This window comes from Periplaneta americana, chromosome 17 (genome assembly GCF_040183065.1).
Source record: "Periplaneta americana isolate PAMFEO1 chromosome 17, P.americana_PAMFEO1_priV1, whole genome shotgun sequence".
In the NCBI taxonomy this organism is placed as follows: Eukaryota; Metazoa; Arthropoda; class Insecta; order Blattodea; family Blattidae; genus Periplaneta; species Periplaneta americana.
In genome coordinates, this window is record NC_091133.1 from 96,728,578 (window position 1) to 96,750,111 (window position 21,534).

The 21,534-nt window shown below is 37.4% G+C and overlaps 1 protein-coding gene across 1 annotated transcript in view; it reads left to right on the forward strand.

Moving 5' to 3' along the window:
- LOC138693411 (oxytocin receptor-like) overlaps positions 1-21,534 on the forward strand; it is a 118,299-nt gene that overhangs the window by 75,799 nt on the left and 20,966 nt on the right. Inside the window, exons 2-3 of the mRNA XM_069817357.1 lie at positions 1,365-1,459; positions 15,555-15,820. Coding sequence (XP_069673458.1) covers positions 1,365-1,459; positions 15,555-15,820 — 361 coding nt within the window. The remainder of the gene's footprint in view (positions 1-1,364; positions 1,460-15,554; positions 15,821-21,534) is intronic.

A 21,534-nucleotide genomic window follows, 5' to 3' on the forward strand; every position in this document is an offset into this window, starting at 1 on the left:
GGAGTATTATTTCTTTAATTAGCTAGTATTCTGAAGCTAAAAATGTGTTGAGAATTCCATAGTTGCTTTGTACAGATTTTTTTTTTTTTTTAGATTTTTAACTACAAAATTACATTTTCTTAAGCATTTATCACAACAATTATTAAAAATCACGCCACTCTAGTAAATTCTTTAAGACTGTACATTAGGATGCTTAATTAAACTGTAAAGAATCAAGTTCTTAAAGTATGATTTGTAACAATTTTTTTTTTGATAAGTGCGTAAGAATGATGTCATTTTAGTTAAAAATTTAAAAATAAAATCTGTGCAAAACAATTAACAACACAGTTTTGTATGTATGTATTTATTGACACTGCAGTGGGTGGCAGTGGTACTAATTACACTCAGTAATGACAATAATAAACTTATTAATTAAAAATACAATTAATAATTAATACTAACAATAATTAATAATCATAATAATAACAACAACAACAGGGAATATACTAAATTAAATGAAACGATCACTTAAAATAACATTTGAAATAAATCTAATTTGTATCTTAAAACTAAGATCGAACTAAAACCCACGAGTATGATATGTTCATGTCTGCACAAGTACCTTTCAAATTACACTCATTTCGCTGTCAACTCACTCACTGCAATGGAACTACGACACATTTCACTGATTCTATCCTGATTTCACTAACACTTCAAAAACATTTCACTGTTCAAATACTATGCACTGCCACTATAAACTATAAAGCTTCACTGACAGGAACACGTTTCACTTACACAGCACACTTCACTGACACGACATACTTCTTCACTGATACAACACACTTCACTGACACAACATAATTCTTCACTGATACAATACTTCAATAACAACATATCATTTACACCCTTTAAATACTGTGTATAATTACCGTCTATTAGTAAGGTCCTTAAGCCTATTTTTAAATACATTTTTGGTTGTTGGTAAAGCCTTTAGTAAGTCTGCAGGTAAAGCATTCCAGTCCCTGATAGTACGATTGAGAAAAGAAAACTTTCCAGTGTCCGTCCTCTGCCTTCTTTCCCTCAATTCAGAACACTAGCCAATTAAAGAAATGATACTTCTAAATAATTCATTCTCTATTTTTAATATTTTTTTACCCATAAAACTAAAGAAATAATGTATTTTACTAACAACTTCAAATTAATGTAGGCAACTTTGAAAATATTGAGAGTAGGACAAGTGTTTATATGACATTTATGTGACGGAAATAAGCTCCGCAAGGGACGGTAAATCCTCGTGAATCACCTTGTATATGCAACATGGTAAGCCTATGTGCGTGTAGATTTTTGGTTGAACTTTCTCTATTTTCTTGTGCTCTCTGTTACAGGTGGTGGTATTTTCATACCAAGAAATAGGTCCCGGTGTTTACGACTGCTGGGCGACCTTCATTAAACCTTGGGGCGAAAGGACCTACGTTACATGGTAAGTGTGAAATATGAAGAAATAAGTTACGTATATCAGACTTGAAAAAGCTAAGAACATGCAAGCCTGTGTATTTTTCCCTGCGGAATACTGCCATCAATAATGGCATTGAAGTAAAGGTGAAGGAAACCGTATCAGTCATTCCGCGCTATTAAACCTGTATGGCGCAGGATACTGCACGGAGCAGTAAATCATCTACAGTTAGAGCAGCCGATTGGTTTCAATCGATCGTGAAAAATGGCGTTTCAAATACCCTTTTTCCATCTAAAATAACCTATAGGTTTGGTGACTAAAAATTAGAATGAGATAATTATTGCCTTTTGAAGTAGGTTAGCTATTACCGAAATTTACTTTTTGCAGCCAATTACTACGCTTGGTTTGGTTGCAGTCTAATTGCGGAATAGCGATAAATGCATTATGCAGATGTCATTGATTCACAGACTAGTCAATCAAGGAGAATGTAGTAATCACATTACTAAAGTACCTCTTATGCTCAGAATCAATTTACACAAACGATTTGCACGTGGAAATGATATAAATTAATTCTATGACGGAGACCTTTGATGACAAATGTATTCCATGCGTGCGTTCACTAAGGTTTTAGCCCAAAAACTGTACAACATCTAAAATGCACCTAGTAGTCTCGGTTCTACGTTACACGTTGTCTCAAGAGTAGAGTCCTCTGGTTATCTAAAGTCTCCTAGTGACCCGCAACAGTGTAGGTATTAGAGAGAGAATGCAAGACTAACAGCGCCCACAAAGTCGAAAACCCGCACGACAGTATTGCCTGTCGTTGATTGCTTGTAAGCAAACGTTGAAGACATCGGGACTTCGGGAGTGATCCCTTAAAATAACCACAGCATACGTTGATTTTGTATATAAATATATTCTTTTTCATCATAATTATTATTATTTTTAATTAGTAAACTATTAGTAATCTTACAGTAAAACTCGTAGATCACTTGCTTTCATAATTTGAATTGATTGATCGATCGATCGATTGATTGATTGATTGATTGTTAGCGCGTCTAACTGCGAAACCAGGTGGCCCGTGTTCGATTCCCGGTCGGGGCAAGTTACCTGGTTCAGGTTTTCTCCGGGGTTTTCCCTCAACCAATTACGAGCAAATACTGGGTAACTATCGGTGCTGGGCCCCGGACTCATTTCACCGGCATTATCACCTTCATCTCATTCAGACGCTAAATAACCTAAGATGTTGATAAAGCGTCGTAAAATAACCTACTAAACTAAAAAAGTACAATAAATTTATTTTATTATTTATTATTTATTTGTTTATTTAATTATTTATTCATTTGCTCGTTTATTTATTTATTTATTTATTTATTTATTTATTTGCTTGCTTGCTTGCGTGTTTATTTATTTATTTACTTATTTATTTATTTTATTTTATTAATTAATTAATTTATTTATTTATTTATTTATTTATTAGTGTACATAATTTCACATAGGTTTATTTATCAGTTCGTTTGTTTGTTCATTCATTTATTCATTCATTCTAAAATGAAGTTGTTCTCTCCGAAAGAAAATTATATCATATATCTTATTCCTTAGTGTAATGCGTATGCAGCAATGTAAGACTATACTGGCTGCGCATTAGGGAATCAGTTTTGCACTTCCTGTTCCCCTGTCAAAAGTTGCTACATCGCAGACGCAGAATACACACGGGCGTTACATTTGCCCGGTGTATGTGTTTTCATAAGCTAGTAATGATTAGATGTTTTGCTTCCACATGTAGAGCGCCCTGGGTCGTCTAATTACGTGCTGTTGCATTAAAGTTAACACACACGGAAGTTAATAGTAGAACTCGACTCTGGTAACGCTTATCAACTAACAAAAAACGGACGGTATTAACACAACTTACACAGTACACTTACCTATTTTACATAGAAGTCAGTTATTCGTGGTTAGGCAAACTCTTATATTATAACAATGTGATATCAGAATTCAGGTACTAGCGTCGTGTTATGTTTCAACATGAGAGAGGAATACAAAACACTTAACAAACTTTGACTTATTGCGTAGGCATCCCGCAATACGTAAAAGTGAAGCGTGTAAACTAAAATGACCGAGTTTGCTAAAATTGGTTTTAAAATTCATGTCCGTAGCGAAGTTTGTTAGCTGGAGTTAATGATTCTTCCTTGGTGTAATTTAGTGAATAATATTCACTAAATAATATGGATGATGATGATGATGTACTACGTATGATCTCTTTCTGCTTCCTCTCTCAGCAATTACCAGGCGCACCTTGTGCTTTCTAGTAATCAGTGCAAGCAGTGGAAAGCTATTTTTTATTTTATTGGGTTATTTTACGACGCTTTATCAACAGCTTAGGTTATTTAGCGTCTGAATGAGATGAAGGTGATAATGCTGGTGAAATGAGTCCGGGGTCCAACAACGAAAGTTACCCAGCATTTGCTCATATTGGGTTGAGGGAAAACCCCGGAAAAAACCTCAACCAGGTAACTTGCCCCGACCGGGAATCGAACCCGGGCCACCTGGTTTCGCGTCCAGACGCGCTAACCGTTACTCCACAGGTGTGGACTGGAAAGCTATAGTAAAGCTGAAATGCTTTTGGCAAGTCTCAAATATGAACTTCAAACCTGCAATATCAGTGACTTGTTATTGATTCATAATAATTAATTTGAAAATAAATATTGTGGAATCACTATTAATAAAACATATATGAAATATTTTCTCATACTAGTATTTTGTACATCAACAGTATGGATATGACAAAACAACCATGTGTACTATGAAGATGAAATTATTTTATATTATGGAATTATTTAGTGTTTGGTTATAATTAAATAGCCACCGGCGTAGCTCTGTCGGCGGGCACGGATTCGATTCCCGTTTGGGCTGATTACTTGGTTGGGGTTTTCCAGGTTTTTCCCAATCGTAAGACAAATGTCAGGTAATCTATGTCGAATCCTACGCCTCATATCACTATCACCAGCTCCATCGACGCTAAATAACTTCATAGTTGATACAGCATTGTTAAATAACTAAATAAATAAAACATATTTATTATAAATAGCCTATATTTATGTGTAGGCTACATGTTACAACATGTCTATAATCCTCATAGTCATGCACTTAAATTTGCAGATAATCTGTTATTTAATTGAATAGCCTACAGAGTGGAGTAATGTAACTGTGTAGATTTTAACAACTTATTCCTTGTATGTACTAGAATAAAAATTGTAGTACCATATTAGTCCTAAATTAATACTTTTCTCAAAATAAAATAATTTTCCCTAAATGTTAACACCGACTTACTCGATATATATACTTACTTACATACTTACTTAATTACTTACTTACTTACTGACTTTTAAGGAACCCGGAGCTTCATTGCCGCCCTCACATAAGCCCGCCATTGGTCCCTATCTTGAGCAAGATTAATCCATTCTCTATCATCATATCCCACCTCCCTCAAATCCATTTTAATATTATCCTCCCATCTACGTCTCGGCCTCCCTAAAGGTCTTTTTCCCCTCCGGCCTCCCAACTAACGCTCTATATGCATTTCTGGATTCGCCCATACGTGCTACATGCCCAGCCCTTCTCAAACGTCTGGATTTAATGTTCCTAATTATGTCAGGTGAAGAATACAATGCATGCAGTTCTGTGTTGTGTAACTTTCTCCATTCTCCTGTAACTTCATCCCTCTTAGCCCCAAATATTTTCCTAAGCACCTTATTCTCAAACACCCTTAACCTATGTTCCTCTCTCAACGTGAGAGTCCAAGTTTCACAACCATACAGAACAACCGGTAATATAACTGTTTTATAAATTCTAACTTCCAGATTTTTTGACAGCAGACTGGATGATAAAAGTTTCTCAACCGAGTAATAACAGGCATTTCCCATATTTATTCTGTGTTTAATTTCCTCCCGAGTATCATTTATATTTGTTACTGTTACTCCAAGATATTTGAACTTCTCCACCTCTTGAAAAGATAAATATCCAATCTTTATATTTCCATTTCGTACAATATTCTGGTCACGAGACATAATCATATAATTTGTCTTTCGGGATTTACTTCCAAACCTATCTCTTTACTTGCTTCCAGTAAAATTTCCGTGTTTTCCCTAATGGTTTGTGGATTTACTCTTAACATATTCACGTCATCCGCATACACAAGCAGCTGATGTAACCCGTTCAATTCCAAACCCTCTCTGTTATCCTGGGCTTTCCTAATGGCATACTCTAGAGCAAAGTTAAAAAGTAAAGGTGATAGTCCATCTCCTTGCTTTAGCCCATAGTGAATTGGAAACGCATCTGACAGAAACTGACCTATACGAACTCTGCTGTACGTTTCACTGAGACACATTTTAATTAATCGAACTAGTTTCTTGGGAATACCAAATTCAATAAGAATATCATATAAAACTTCTCTCTTAACCGAGCCATATGCCTTTTTGAAATCTATAAATAATTAATGCACTGTACCCTTACTACTACTACTACGCATACGATTGCAATCATAGAAAGAAGCAAGCTCCTTAGATAATTATGTCCTTAAATGTGTGCACATATGCTCATATACGTAATTTTAAAATATTTCACATAGTATTTAGTAATAGTTCACCTGAAAGTTATATTTTGTCCCTCAAAGTATTCCTAAATGAGCTATTATAATGATACAAAAATAACATGAAAATATGACTGCAACTTTTTTATTACCTGGAGTTTAAATATTAGCAGAGATACCGGGTGATTCATTAAAAGTGTGTAAAAAGTTAATCAGGAAATAGAGGATCCTCTGCTGAACATTTTGAGAGAGGAAACCTGGGGTATGCGAAGCCAGATTAAGACAGTCCACACCTGTGGAGTAACGGTTAGCGCGTCTGGCCGCGAAACCAGGTGGCCCAGGTTCGATTCCCAGTCGGGACAAGTTACGTGGTTGAGGTTTTTCCGGGGCTTTCTCTCAGCCCAATATGAGCAAATGCAGGGTAACTTTCGGTGTTGGATCTCGGACTCATTTCACCAGCATTATCACCATCTCATTCAGACGTTAAATAACCCAAGATGCTGATGAAGCGTCGTAAAATAACCTACTAAAATAAAAAAAAAAACAGAAAAAGGCAAACAAGTCAGTTTCGCTATGGATATCTGTGTCGGAATTGCAAACTATGGGATTATCTCAATGGCCATATCTCCTACCTGCCCGTCTGAACGACCACATATACTTAAATACTCGCGATTTCTGCAAAGAATTTTTCTTTAGTTATTGGAGGACGTACCCTTTGCTGTCCGTGAGAGCATGTGTCTTCAGCATCACGGAACACCACCTCATTTCAGTGAAGATGTCAGCATCCATCTGAATGATACATATCCTGGTCGCTGGATTGGAAGAGGAGACCCTATTTTATATCCTGCGAGGTCACCCGACAAGATTACAATAGATTGTTTCCTACGGGGATATCTAAAATGCTTGTTCATAAGAATTCGGTAAACACGGGTATGCAAAATGTTGCCAGGATTGTAACCGCCTGTAATTCGATTAAAAACACGCCAGAAATATTTGAAAGTGTGCTGTAGAATCTCGTACGTCGATGTCATGCTTGCATTGACGTTGGCAACTGTCATTTTGAGCAACTGTTCGAAGTATAAAATGATACGTTATTACAGTAAACCATGTTTGTGATATCAAAATAAATAATTTGAAAATGTAAATAACATTTGCAAGTGCAAATAATAATAAAAGGATAAGCAATAGCATATGTTTTTTAAGCCTATATCTTCTTAATCTTGCTTCACAGACTGCAAGTTTCCATCTCAAAATATTTAGTAGATCATCCATTATTTCCTGTGTAATTTTGAATATTTTTACGGAATCACCCAGCAAAGATACATGCAAGCATTGACATAAATATCCTTAAATAAAATACTACATTTCACAACGCGATAACACGCTAGAAATTCCACTTCACACATCATCTCTGCATTCCTTATCTTTCACTGTTGCTACCTCTCGTCACTGGAACTCTCTGCCGCCTGAAGTCAAGGGCTGCCGAACATTGAAATCTTTCAAATCCAAGTTAGAAAATTATCTTATGACGAGTTGCCAAACTAACTTACTATTATGACAAGTGTTGTATTGCATGTTTCCAGGTATTCACATTTTTTTATGTTCTAGTGATATTTAACTTATTTTACATTTTTGTTTTCATATTTTCCGATAATGATATATCTATAATGTGATAAGTTGAGCTATATATAATCATAATTTTCCTTACTGTGTGTGTACTTAAAAATATTGTATTCATTGTATGCTTTGTACTGCACTATTTTATTATTATTACTACTACTACTACTACTACTACTACTACTACTACTACTACTATTATTATTATCATTATTATTATTATTATTATTATTATTATTATTATTATTATTATCAATAATTGTCTTATTTTTTATACTTTGTATGTCTCATTTATTTTGACCTGCTGTTCACATTTTATTATGCCTTTTCCTTTCTTTCTGTATGTTATATATTATGTCTGATTTCTACTTGCTTGTTGTTTACATTTGAAGAGTTCGCGGGAAAAACGATGAATGTCACAGTTTTCTTAAGGTTGATGTCATTATCTAATTCAATGGATCACTGCGAAATTTATATTGTTCTTATGAAAAATGGTAAAAAGGAGAATTATCACCACGAATACAGTAATTCGTTCCTTTATTTTCTATGGAAACAGGACTACATCTTGGAGTTATAGACTCAATTAGATCATTATCTAATCCTTAACAGAAATGTGACATTCATCGTTTTTCCCGCGAACTCTTCATTTTATTATTATTATCTTATTCAGTTTTGTGTGTAAAATTGTAATGTACTTTGTAAATTTGTAATGTTTTTTGTAATGCAGTTTTACTCCTGGTTGAGTGTTAGAAGGCCGTATGGCGTTAACTCTGCGAGGTTAAATAAATCATCATTATTATTATTATTATTATTATTATTATTATTATTATTATTATAATTATTATTATTATTATTTCGCCACGGAAGTGGTATAATGCAATGGGAGAATATCGGGAAGTGAAGTTGTTTTCCATAATTTTTATATTTAACTCTTGACGAAAAGAGCACAACGTTTTCTGTGTATTCTGTTGCTTTTACAATAATCAGGAAGTCCGCTTCAAAGCATAAATGTCGCTTTTGTGATAAAAGTGTTGCAATTATGAATCAAAGGGAATAGAATACTATAGTGGATAACGCAATACAAAGGATTATATGTAGTTTTGCTGGTATCAGGCTTTGAGCAGTTAGCATGAAATGAAAAACACGGTGCAATGCTACTCGTAGTGATAATGCAGAAAGTGGTGAAAATTCGACCTTTTCCACTGCTACTTTAATGTTATTGTGCAACATTAATCATTGCCACATTGTGTGACACATAAAAGCGTAGAAATGAGATGATTCACTGAATTAATAAAACTCTTTGATAAAAAGTTTAATCCAATGCAGGAAGACAGAAACGAAATGCTAACAAGATATCTTTGTAAATGAGGCACAAAACAATTTATTGTTCATTAGGAGAATAAACATAACATTTTCCATTACCGCTAAAGAACACGACAACTCGAAAGTTCCCATAATTAGGACTTCCTCTGTTTTCAGGCTAGCAAAAGGATGCTATACTCTATTTTTCATACAGAGGAAAGCTTCCCGCTGAAATTTCAAACGATCTGACCAACTGTACTTTAGGCGGAGCTGCTGTGTAGTACGTTACAGAACTAAGTCGACAAAAACAAATGAAACTAAATGAATATTTGAACGCAAAATGCAGAATTACACTAAAAACAGTTCATCTGAAAGTGTTATAGATCTTAATAATTCCCTAATTTTCCTCGCTATTATTTCGTTGTGATGGGGAACAATGTCGTTCCAATAAACGTTCCACGTTCCATTAAATATTTCTTATTATCCTAGTTTGTGGTATATTGGAGTCCAAAAGCTTTCAGTACTTTCCGCAATGAGGAATGTGAAATTTTTAATTTGTAATGTTACTATTTTGCGAGCATTCGGTAAAATATCTAAATTGATGTAGAGGCTTCTTTATATAAAGCAAATACTGCCCGTCTTAAGGGGTTAGGTACAACTTACAGCAGTAAAATTTTTGGAAGTATTCAATATTTATTTTCCTCTGTTACTCTGTCTTGTACGATAATGGAAATTGGTATGTGTAAAACATTGTTCTTCTGCTATATGAAAAAAAAAAATATATATATATTTTTACGATTTAAAAAAATGTTTTTTTTTTCAAAATTCAAAATGGTGGCAGTTTACTGTGCAGTGATGAAGCGTTTCTCTCATAACTCATAAACTTGTTAACTTATCTATATTCTCTCTCTTTTATTTTACTGCTAAAACTCATGTTTACAATATCATGATCTTTCAACTACATTTCTTAATAAATATTACATTTTTTTATTTTGTGTCAAAAGAAAATACTGATATTTGACCATTTTTTTTTAAGAATTTATTTTTTATCAGACAATCTATCAAAGGTAGAGAAGTGATCTTGCATCATATTGTAGATATGCCATGCATACATACACAAAAAATTTCATCACATAATGTTGGATAGTTTTTTATATATGTGAGAAACGCTTCATCATTGCACAGTAAATTTAATTTTGAATGCGACAGGCTCATATCAGTTGATTTACTGGCATGTAAAAGAACTCCTGCGGGACAAAATTCCGGCACATCCGGCGACGCTGATATAACATCTACAGTTGCGAGCGTCGTTAAATAAAACATAAAATTTAACATTTACATTAATGGAAGAGAAAAATGTTGAATATTTCCAAAACTTTACTGATGTAAGCTGTACCTAACCCCTTAAAGCCTCCTGATCAAATGTGTCCAATGTTGTTTACTTAAATTTTAGTCGGTTATTTTACGACGCTTTATCAACATCTTAGGTTATTTAGCGTTTGAATTAGATGATGATAATGCCAGTGAAATGAGTCCGGGGTCCAGCACCAAAAGTTACCCAGCATTTGCTCATATTGGGTTGAGGGAAAACCTCAACCAGGTAACTTGCCCCGACCGGGAATCGAACCCGGGCCACCTGGTTTTGCGGCCAGACGTGCTAACCGTTACTCCACAGGTGTGGACTCCAATGTTGTAACAGGAGAGTAGCGAATACGTTTATTGGAAGGGCTTTGAAGCTTTTCTCCCGATTCATTTTCTTCCTTGTCGTTGTACGAGGGAGAGTCAAAAAGTAACTTTAATAATTGTTTTATTAATTGAATATGTACAATAAGACTGCAAACACTTCATTACTTTTCAACATAGTCCCAACTACGTTCAATGCAAGTGTTCCTGTTATACTATGTTAAAAGTGATGAAGCGTTCGTAGTCTTATTGTACATATTAAAAAAAAACAATTATTAAGGTTAGTGTTGGCGTAGGCTTCCGCGGCCGGTGTACGTGGTCTGCGGAGAAACTTCCGGACTTATACCGCGTTGTTTTGGTGCTAGTAGCTGACGTTTCGACCGCTGTGTTGTGGTCATCCTCAGAGCAGTGGATAAGGAAATAGTGTGTGCGCTTGTATATATATACATACAGGGTGTTCAAAAAATACGGGGCATAATTTCAGGTATGTATTTCCCACATGTAGACAATCAAAATACTTCATTACAACATGTGTCCGGAAATGCTTCATTTCCAAGTTATGGCCTTCACAACATTGAAATTCACCGGAACGTTTTTCTTTCCGCAGGTCTTTGTCATTACAGAAGATGTTCAAAATGTCCACCTCCTGCTTGAATACAGACCTCACATCGATGTCTCATTGACCTGCGAACACGATCCCAAACTCCAGGAGTATTGTGTATGTCCTCAGAACATGCCACAATTCGATTCCGAAGGGATTCCAAATCAGGCACCGGAGACGAATAAAACAATGATTTTAAATGGCCCCACAAGTAGAAATCGAGAGGGTTCAGATCAGGTGAGCGTGGAGGCCAAGCAATTGGGCCACCTCTACCTACCCATCGATCACGAAACCTTCGATCCAAGTACCGGCGAGCCGTACGACTGAAGTGTGCAGGAGCGCCATCGTGCAAGAAGTGAATGTGTTGACGATTGATCAGTGAAGTGTCTTCTAAAACATGAGGTATGGTGTTTTCCAGGAAGTTTGTGTACGCCTGCCCCGTAAGTCTGTTTACAAGCACATGGGTCCAGCTAATCGATCACCAATGATACCGGCCCACATGTTGAGGGAGAACCGCACCTGGTGATGAGATGGAACAGTTGCACGTGGGTTTTCATACTCCCATACATGCTGATTGTGGAAATTTGTTATGCCATCTCGTGTGAACTGTGCTTCATCTGTAAATAATACTAAGGCAGGAAAGTTCGGATTTACACCACACTGCTGCAAGAACCACTGACAGAACCTAAGTCGTGCAGGGTAATCTGCTGGTGACAGGGCCTGTACACGTTGTAAATGATAAGGATGCAATTGATACTCTTTCAACAGTCTCCAGACAGTCGTATGAGGAACATTGACTTGCAACACTACCCTTCGTGTGCTGATAGAAGGAGTCATGTTCACACCCTCCAGAATCTCCTCCTGTACTTCTGGAGTTGTAGATCTTGGTCGTCCCCTTCCCAAACCAGGAGAGTTAAATTTTCCATACTCGCACAGACGGTAATGGAGACGTACAAATGTCTTCCGATCTGGACATTGTCGCTGTAGGTACCTCTCCTGGTACAAATGACGAGCCAGCGCAGCATTGCCGTCCGCCTTACCGTAAATGAAGTGTATCTCTGCCAGCTCTTGATTTGAATACATGTCGCACAGTCTAACGCCTACACAACACTGAATGTAACTTTCGCCTCGGAATGAACTGTCAGAGTGCCCTCTTAATGTCTCCTTTGACGGCAACGACCTGCGGAAAGAAAAACGTTCCGGTGAATTTCAATGTTGTGAAGGCCATAACTAGGAAATAAAGCATTTCCGGACACATGTTGTAATGAAGTATTTTGATTGTCTACATGTGGGAAATACATACCTGAAATTATGCCCCGTATTTTTTAAACACCCTGTATAGGAGTCTCAAGACAACGCGGTATAAGCCCGAAAGTTTTTCCACAGACCAATTATTAAGGTTACTTTATGACTTGCTTCGTACATGTAGGGCGACTTGATTCTGGACGCCTATGATAAGCATGGTGTTCTTGAAACCGTCAGAGCTCGTAAAACACTTGTGGGGCTAGTTCATAACGATAGGTGTGTACTTCGTTAATTAACGCATTAGATATTGCAGAAAACTTCAGAGCTTAGAGGCATACTGAAATTTTTCTAAACTAAACTTGTCTAATTAATGATTACAGAATTCTTGATTGAGAACGATAAACCATAAACTAAGAATGGAGCAATAAAATGCGCAGCTGTTAAAATTACCATCATAAACTCCTATAACAAAAAATGTCAACAGTACCGGAAGCGAACTGTGTTTCTTGTTTTCCACAAGCCTGTAAAAGTGAACTACCTCCTTCTTGCAGGGAGCCGTTCAGTTCTTTTGGCAGCGTCATGAGGACGAACTCGCATCAATAGTGTCTTCAGCTTCTTTAGAGTCTTCACGTGAACTTCAGAGTTGATTGTTTAGCAGCATGCAATGTGTCACTTAGTATTACGAATTGTTTTACTCATATTTTTTAGAACTCGTCAATGCATAACAATTTTGACAAGATGTCGATATGTAATGCGCATTTATTCATGAGTGGATAGTGACATTCACAATATAGAATACAGTGATTATTTCAAATTGTTATTGGTATAATGTCAAATATTTTTATTAAGAATGACTGTCAAGTATAATAAATATAATTTAGCATGATTGCCGAAACATAAATTTCCTGAATAAAGAATCCCAGTAGGACTATGTTTAGCGTAGAATTAACCTGTGAATATATATTACTGTAGTAACTTATTTCTTATGGACCCTTACGGTGACTAATTTGTCAGACCTTCAGCTACTCAACCCAGGCGGTGCAGGTTGTATTCGCGACTAGGCCTGAAATTTTTCGTTGAAAAATCCGTAGTGACACTTGTAGAGGACAAGAGCATAATTCGACGTTTTCTCGGAGGTTTCTAAATTCTCCATACTAGGCATCTACATAATTCCGTTAACTTTTCTCCATTCCGTCACAATTCCATAGTATTCTCCGAACGCCAGCTGGCGACGCTCTGAGGGGGCTGGCCAAGGACAGTGTTCCCAACCTTTATTTACTGACGACACACTTTACTGAACGTCCACGATATCGCGACACATTTATTTTTATTAAAATAGTGATATAATAATAATAATAATAATAATAATAATAATAATAATAACCAGTGTTTTTCTTGTGGAGGAAAAGGTGGTGGAACTCTGTGTAGAATATTTTATAGCGAATGGAGTGATGGTTACTGTTCACTGCACGGAAATTTTGTCATTTTGAAACCTCCTTTTCGTCCAACTAAGACTTTCGAGGCCTAAGCGGAATTAAAAGAAAAATAATATTAAAAACATAGTTATTGACACATATTTCGGTTCCATGATGAAAAATGTAACAAAAAGGTACCAGAATGCCTCTTCAGAGTGTTCCGTTAGAAAATAACACTTATAAGAATTTCTCTGTAGTGTCGGACTCCAGTATTGTAAATAGGTTGATGTTAACATGCAATCGAAAATTTAAAAAAAGCAGCGACTTGATTGGCATTAAAAAAAAGCAAAGATATTTGTAAAAAATCTCAACCTATCTATGCTGTATGTCCGACAAAAGATTTTTATTTTCGTTTTTATAAATGCACCTGTTTAAATTAATGTGAAGTCTGCGCTTGGTGGGTTGCATAGTGTTTCTCCATACGTGGCCTTATGATTGACAGCCCAACACGTAACTCATCTTCAAGATGCAGCAGTCTGTTACTTTGTTTACAGTTCACTATTTTCATGGTAGAAAATGCTGATTCATATAAGTATGACGTTGAAAACGACAGTTCTAAATGCCTTTTTAGTTTATTCGGCACCATCGACTGCTTTGACAAAACATTTCCGCATATAAGACACTCGGGTTTTTGTTTATATTAATCTCCGAGCCACGTAAAACCATATTGCAAGTATTCATCACTATAATATTTACGAAAAGCAGTACGTTTTTGCGGACCCTGAAGGGAACTTTCGCTCACATTATTTGGATTAGCAGAACTTAATTCAGATTGTGTTTTTTTAATTAAAAATTTGTCCATAAAAATCTAAATAAAGCACTTCTGATAAAATATTCACACTATCGTTCTAACGATTCTAAACTCTGATTATTACTAAGTGGGGTGAGTAAACGAATTACTAAGCTTTGTTGCAGATGTTTACTTTCATTCGAATTATCGTCAGAAAGAAAAATTAAACTGAGTATTGTTGCAAGTGTTCACGTTTCATTGGTAAAGTATGTCTCAAAATAAAATGTACCATATCAAAGACTTAGTTGTGAATAAAAAATACAAAATGCGTTGTAATGAGACTTTCTGGATGCCATAAAATATATTTTTCAATTCCAAAATTTCACAGCACACTGGTTGGGAACTTCTGGCCTAGGAACGAGTGGGGTTACTTGCTCGGAACCTATTTCCGCAGCGAACCTTTGTGTAGTCTGCCGGTGAGGGTTTGGGTTTGCGCCTAACGCAATAGATGATGAAAGTTTCCAGTGCTGGTTCATAGTACCCCGTCCCGAAATTCAACTCAATTCAACTTACTCCCTGTAAAACATACGCCCCCGACTGAAGGTTCCTCTTACACGCCGCCACGCTTATTCACGCCTAAGCGTTTGCAAAGTAAAATCTGATAGACAGTAGTTCATAATCTTGCCCGTATCATTGATATACCTGCTGTATATTAAATGCATTGGTGGCAAACTTAAGATTCTGAACAAACTTTGAATCTTGTGTCACCAGGTAGTAAAATTCCGGCCTGTATTTTCTTCCAGTTTAGTCACTTCAAGGACTGGAGACAAGTAGGCTAAGTTATTCGCCTCTTATTTATAATAGTTTCCTTATTTTTGTCCCAGGTACTGCGTATCGGTGTTCATCGTGCCCTTCGGGGTCCTGGCCGCCACGTACACCAGCATCTGCCGGGAGATATGGCTGCACGCCGGCCGCAGTCCACAGAGTCAGCAGGGCAACTGCAGTCCACTCATATCGCGCGCCAAAATGAACACCGTCAAGCAAATGGTGGCCGTGCTGGCGCTGTACGTAGCCTGCTCTGCGCCCTTCATCTCCGCGCAGCTCTGGGCCACATGGGATGAGCATGCGCATACTCGTCCATTCTTTACAGGTATGGACTCTTGAGAGTTACAGCTTCACCAACATACCAATACAAAGTGCTAGAGCTAGATCAGGCCTGCACAAGGTTTGCGCTCTCCTAGCCGGCTCACAGCTAATGAACGGAATGCAGATATTAGATGCGCTCTGTATAAGGGTGGACTGGAAGAAGGGGTGATCTCGTACAAAATATACACAAAAGGAAGTAATATTGCGAGTGTTTATGAAATGAATTCCCGTTCATTGTTGCAAAACTACCTTGGACTATTATTAATTGATAAATATTTATTTTACAGAAATAATAGAAATTCTATACTTACTTACTGGCTTTTAAGGAACCCGGAGGTTCATTGCCGCCCTCACATAAGCCCGCCATTGGTCCCTATCCTAAGTAAGATTAATCCAGTCTCTACCATCATATCCCACCTCCCTCAAATCCATTTTAATATTATCCTCCCATCTACATCTCGGCCTCCCCAAAGGTCTTTTTCCCTCTGGCCTCCCAACTAACACTATATGCATTTCGGAATTCGCCCATACGTGCTACATGCCCTGCCCATCTCAAACGTCTGGATTTAATGTTCCTAATTATGTCAGGTGAAGGATGCAATGCGTGCAGCTCTGCGTTGTGTATCTTTCTCCATTCTCCTGTAACTTCATCCCTCTTAGCCCCAAATATTTTCCTAAGAACCTTATTCTCAAAAACCCTCAATCTCTGTTCCTCTCTCAAAGTGAGAATCCAAGTTTCACAGCCATACAGAACAACCGGTAATATAACTGTTTTATAAATTCTAACTTTCAGATTTTTTGACAGAATAGAAATTCTGTAGCTACTGTACTTAAATGTACAATATAATTTTATTATATTTTTATTTACTAGTACATCATAACGAAGTTTTATGCTGTTGGCAGCTGAAAGGAACAGTAGCCCACTGATCGTAATGAAACATCAATTACAGATGTTCGATATCTGCCTTTATTAAAGTTGATAATAGGAAACAGTTGCTCACAAATATAAATGTTGAGCCAAACATAGCAATCATTTTTACAGCCGTCCACACCGCCTTTAACCGCAAAACCAGGTGGCCCGGGTTCGATTCCCGGTCGGGGCAAGTTATCAGGTTGACGTTTTTCCGGGGTTTTCCCTCAACCCAATATGAGCAAATGCTGGGTAACTTTCGGAGTTGGACCCCAGACTCATTTCACCGGCATTATCACCTTCATCTCATTCAGACCCTAAATACCTAAGATATTGATAAAGCGTCGTAAAATAACCTACTAAAATAATAAAAAAATTTCACAGTCAGCCTGTGTAGTCGTGGATATTATTGCTAATGTTTAGTCTTGTAAAACTCAACCAGGCTAGTAGGCCTACTATTGTTCAAACGATCTTTAGCCCTTATGTCACATTGAAGATCAACAAGTTCGAGCTGTAAATCGTTATGTTCCGTCTTTTAGATTCCTCCATACTGTACTGTAGCAGTAGGTAAGCAAGGTGAAACAGTTACCGAGAATAGGCCTACACACTGCACTCCACTAGATAACTGAGTGATCGTTTCCCTCTCCTCTACCTATAGCAAGTCTATGTCATTCCTCTCCGTTTCGGCGAGCGGTAAACACGGCTCTCCCGCTCCGAAGGAGCACGCTCTCTCGTTGAGCGCTGTTTGTGCACGTATGAGCTAGATGGTAGAGCAGCGGTCATCAGCACAGTGCACCCTCGGGCTAGCGTCTCCTACCCGCGGATGAGAGACGCACTAGCCTGGATCCGTGGCTGCTTGCGGATATGCTTTCTCTCTCTCCCTTCTGCACGACGATGCATATTTCGATACACTCCTTGCCCGTTAACCATTTCAGCGAGTGCTGATGACCACTGCGGTAGAGTATTGTACGAAAGATACTATTTCGCTGTAATGCTGAATTCGGTAACGTCGCTGTAAAATCTCTTTATAACACTCGACAGGAAGGACTTTACACTATATTTCGCGAAATTAGAACTTGTATTTATTGTTATTCATTCATCAACGCTATACAGGATGTTACCTAAATTTAATAGTCAAACTGTTAGAGATGATACAAGAATCCAAAAGAAAATTTTTTGTTTAATGACCATGGATCGCAAACTAATTATTGAAAAATTTTAAATTATGGTTTATTTAACGACGCTCGCAACTGCAGAGGTTATATCAGCGTCGCCGGTGTGCCGGAATTTTGTCCCGCAGGAGTTCCTTTACATGTCAGTAAATCTATTGACATAAGCCTGTCGCATTTAAACACACTTAAATGCCATCGAGCTGGGTCGGGATCGAACCCTCAACCTCGAGCATACAAGGCCAGCGCTATACCAACTACGCTACCAAGGCCGACAACTAATTAATTGAATGATAAAACCAGAAACTCTACTATCATCTCGTCGGATACAGTTTTGTCAATGGTACTTGCGCTATGGAACCTGAATTTGTACGGTTTGTGTTGTGCACAGACGGAGCATCGTTTAAACGAGATGGATTAGTCAATTTACATAACCAACACGTGTCGGCAGATGGAAATCCTAACGTTTACCATAGCCGGGATGGAGCTAAATCGCTTCCCCGCACCAGAAAACATAGATTCACCCCGTTCAATCAAAATCCCAGGTCCCATTTTCATGATGAAACTTACAAATATATGGGTACTAAAATTGCTCGTTTTCTTTAACCCGCTAAATTAGTTTTCTCAAAGCCGGGATCTAGCTAAATAGCTTTTTTACATCTGGAAACGGCACTTTCACCTACTTAAAGTCGTTTGGCCCATTTTCAAGAAAAGAAAATAGAAATGTACAAGGTGCAATCAATATATTCCCGAACTGCGTACTTATTGAACCGTTAAACGTATATGCGCATGTCAATGAAGATCATGTCTGTTGAGTGAGACTTTCAAGCAACGTCAGATTATATTTAAGAACTTAGCTTCTACACGTGATTTTGAGCAAATATGTCAAGGACCTATTGCGATTTTCCCTGGAATCTCTCCATATAAGCCTTATGCCTAGTCTTCTTCTCTGCTTTCCAAGTGACACATTTGGTATAGATTCCAGGCGTTTCCCTGGTTCTAGATAACTTTTGCGTTTCCTACATCAAATGCGTTGCCTACATCCAGGTCATTCCGGAAACTTATTGATTTCCCATTGTACAAGAATTATTCGTTTAATTTAATCCCTAAATTAATTTTCCCTAATCGAGACCTAGGTAAATCGCTTTCATGGGCCCGAAAACATTAGATTCGGACTATTTAAACAGATTTCTCTTGCTCGTTAACAAGATAAATTTTATAAATATTTACAACAATTGAAGGGTTGATAGGAAAAACAACCCATGTCAAAAAAACACTTTTTTCAGGGGAGTGAAAAAACATTATATCTCGTTATGTAAAAGGATAAGAAACTTAAAGTATAGGTATAAATACCCCAATGCTTTATAAATATATTGCTTGTATTACACAGACGCCACATGATTTTAGCTTTCCATTAGTACCAATATCTCATTTTCGGCTAAAACTGACAAGGGTTGTTTTTCCTATCAACCCTTCAATTATTGTTCGTTTAATAATATTTGATTCAGGAACGCGGAGAGTAGTGTTATCCTCGTCACAAAACTGTTTAATAAATTATAATTCTCCATAGCATAAGTACTGGAGTGCTTAACTCCGCCTACTAACGTGCTGGCAGTATGCTCATGACATCCACACATGTTCTGTCCACTACGATAGAAGTGGTCAACTTTTGTGAAAAGAAGATTAACTTCAAAGGCAGCCTGCAATACATCGCCGGTTCTAATGCATGAGTGCCAGAATGCCAAATCCTATTATGCTTCATTATGCCGCTTTTGTGGATGTGATAATAGCTAAGTGGCTGAGATGAATCTGAAGTGCTACAGATTTTTTCTCCTCCTAAGCGGATTTGCATATAACACATTGGAATAAATTAGAATTTAAAATATCTCTCTGAGGTTAGCAGCAGTGAGACCAGATACTAGAGAGGGATGGGGGATAGAGTTGTGGTCGTGTGTCATCGTTGTACTGCCGAAATAAACACGCTGGTCTTCTGGTAGTTTTTCTAGCAGTGAGGCTCCTTACTTAGTAATGGAGCGAATTTCACCTTGCGGTTTACCAAGCTTTTAACATCTTCGGCGATTCTGTCCTCCTACTGTTCTGTCTGCTTCCGATACCTCCCCGTCATGTGGTAGTTATTAGGTTACTCCATTTTCGGCTACCGCTTTCTAAATTCTCTATACGCTCCGTCACCTATAAAGGCAGCTCGATTCAGAACATTTTTTCACATGTACAGGGTGAGCAAGCAACGAAATGCACTATCACCTTTACTTTTTAACTTTGCTCTAGAGTATGCCATTAAGAAAGTCCAGGATAACAGAGAGGGTGTGGAATTGAAGGGGTTACATCAGCTGCTTGTCTATGCGGATGACGTGAATATGTTAGGAGAAAATCCACAAACGATTAGGGAAAATACGGGAATTTTACTGGAAGCAAGTAAAGAGATAGGTTTGGAAGTAAATCCCGAAAAGACAAAGTATATGATTATGTCTCGTGACCAGAATATTGTACGAAATGGAAATATAAAGATTGGATATTTATCTTTTCAAGAGGTGGAGAAGTTCAAATATCTTGGAGTAACAGTAACAAATATAAATGATACTCGGGAGGAAATTAAACACAGAATAAATATGGGAAATGCCTGTTATTACTCGGTTGAGAAACTTTTATCATCCAGTCTGCTGTCAAAAAATCTGAAAGTTAGAATTTATAAAACAGTTATATTACGGTTCTTCTGTATGGTTGTGAAACTTGGACTCTCACTTTGAGAGAGGAACATAGGTTAAGGATGTTTGAGAACAAGGTGCTTAGGAAAATATTTGGGGGTATGAGAGATGACGTTACAGGAGAATGGAGAAAGTTACACAACACAGAACTGCACGCATTGTATTCTTCACCTGACATAATTAGGAAAATTAAATCCAGACGTTTGAGATGGGCAGGGCATGTAGTACGTATGGGCGAATCCAGAAATGCATGTAGAGTGTTAGTTGGGAGGTCGGAGGGAAAAAGACTTTAGGGAGCCGAGACGTAGCTGGGAAGATAATATTAAAATGGGTTTGAGGGAGGTGGGATATGATGATAGAGAATGGATTAATCTTGCTCAGGATAGGGACCAATGGCGGGCTTATGTGAGGGCAGCAAAGAACCTCCGGGTTCCTTAAAAGCCAGTAAGTTAGTACAGGGTGAACAAAAAAACCTACCACATTTGAAAGAATAATAAGACAAAAGGGATTGCAGAGAGAAACTTGTTTATTCAAAAATATACAATGAGTATGATAACATTTTGTAATGACTATGTTTTGAAAATTATGTTTGGTAAGTGTTGTCCATTGTGAGCAATACACATTTCCAAAACGATGTCTGAATTAGTTTCTTGAGGTCGGCAAGAGTGTGGGGGCCGATGTATGACCCCAAAGAAAAAATTTATTTGGGGCGAGGTCTGGTGAACGGGGCGGCCAAACAACATTCCCGCGTAACGATATGAGTTTTCCAGGAAACAGGTCGTTGAGCACATCACGGTTATCCAGTCCTAAGTTCTGAAGTTGAATCCGTAAGAAGTTCTCAAGCATGGCAACGTAACGGTGGGACGTGACCGTTATACTGTTATAGCGCTATAGCCGATCAAAACGTGTGAGATTT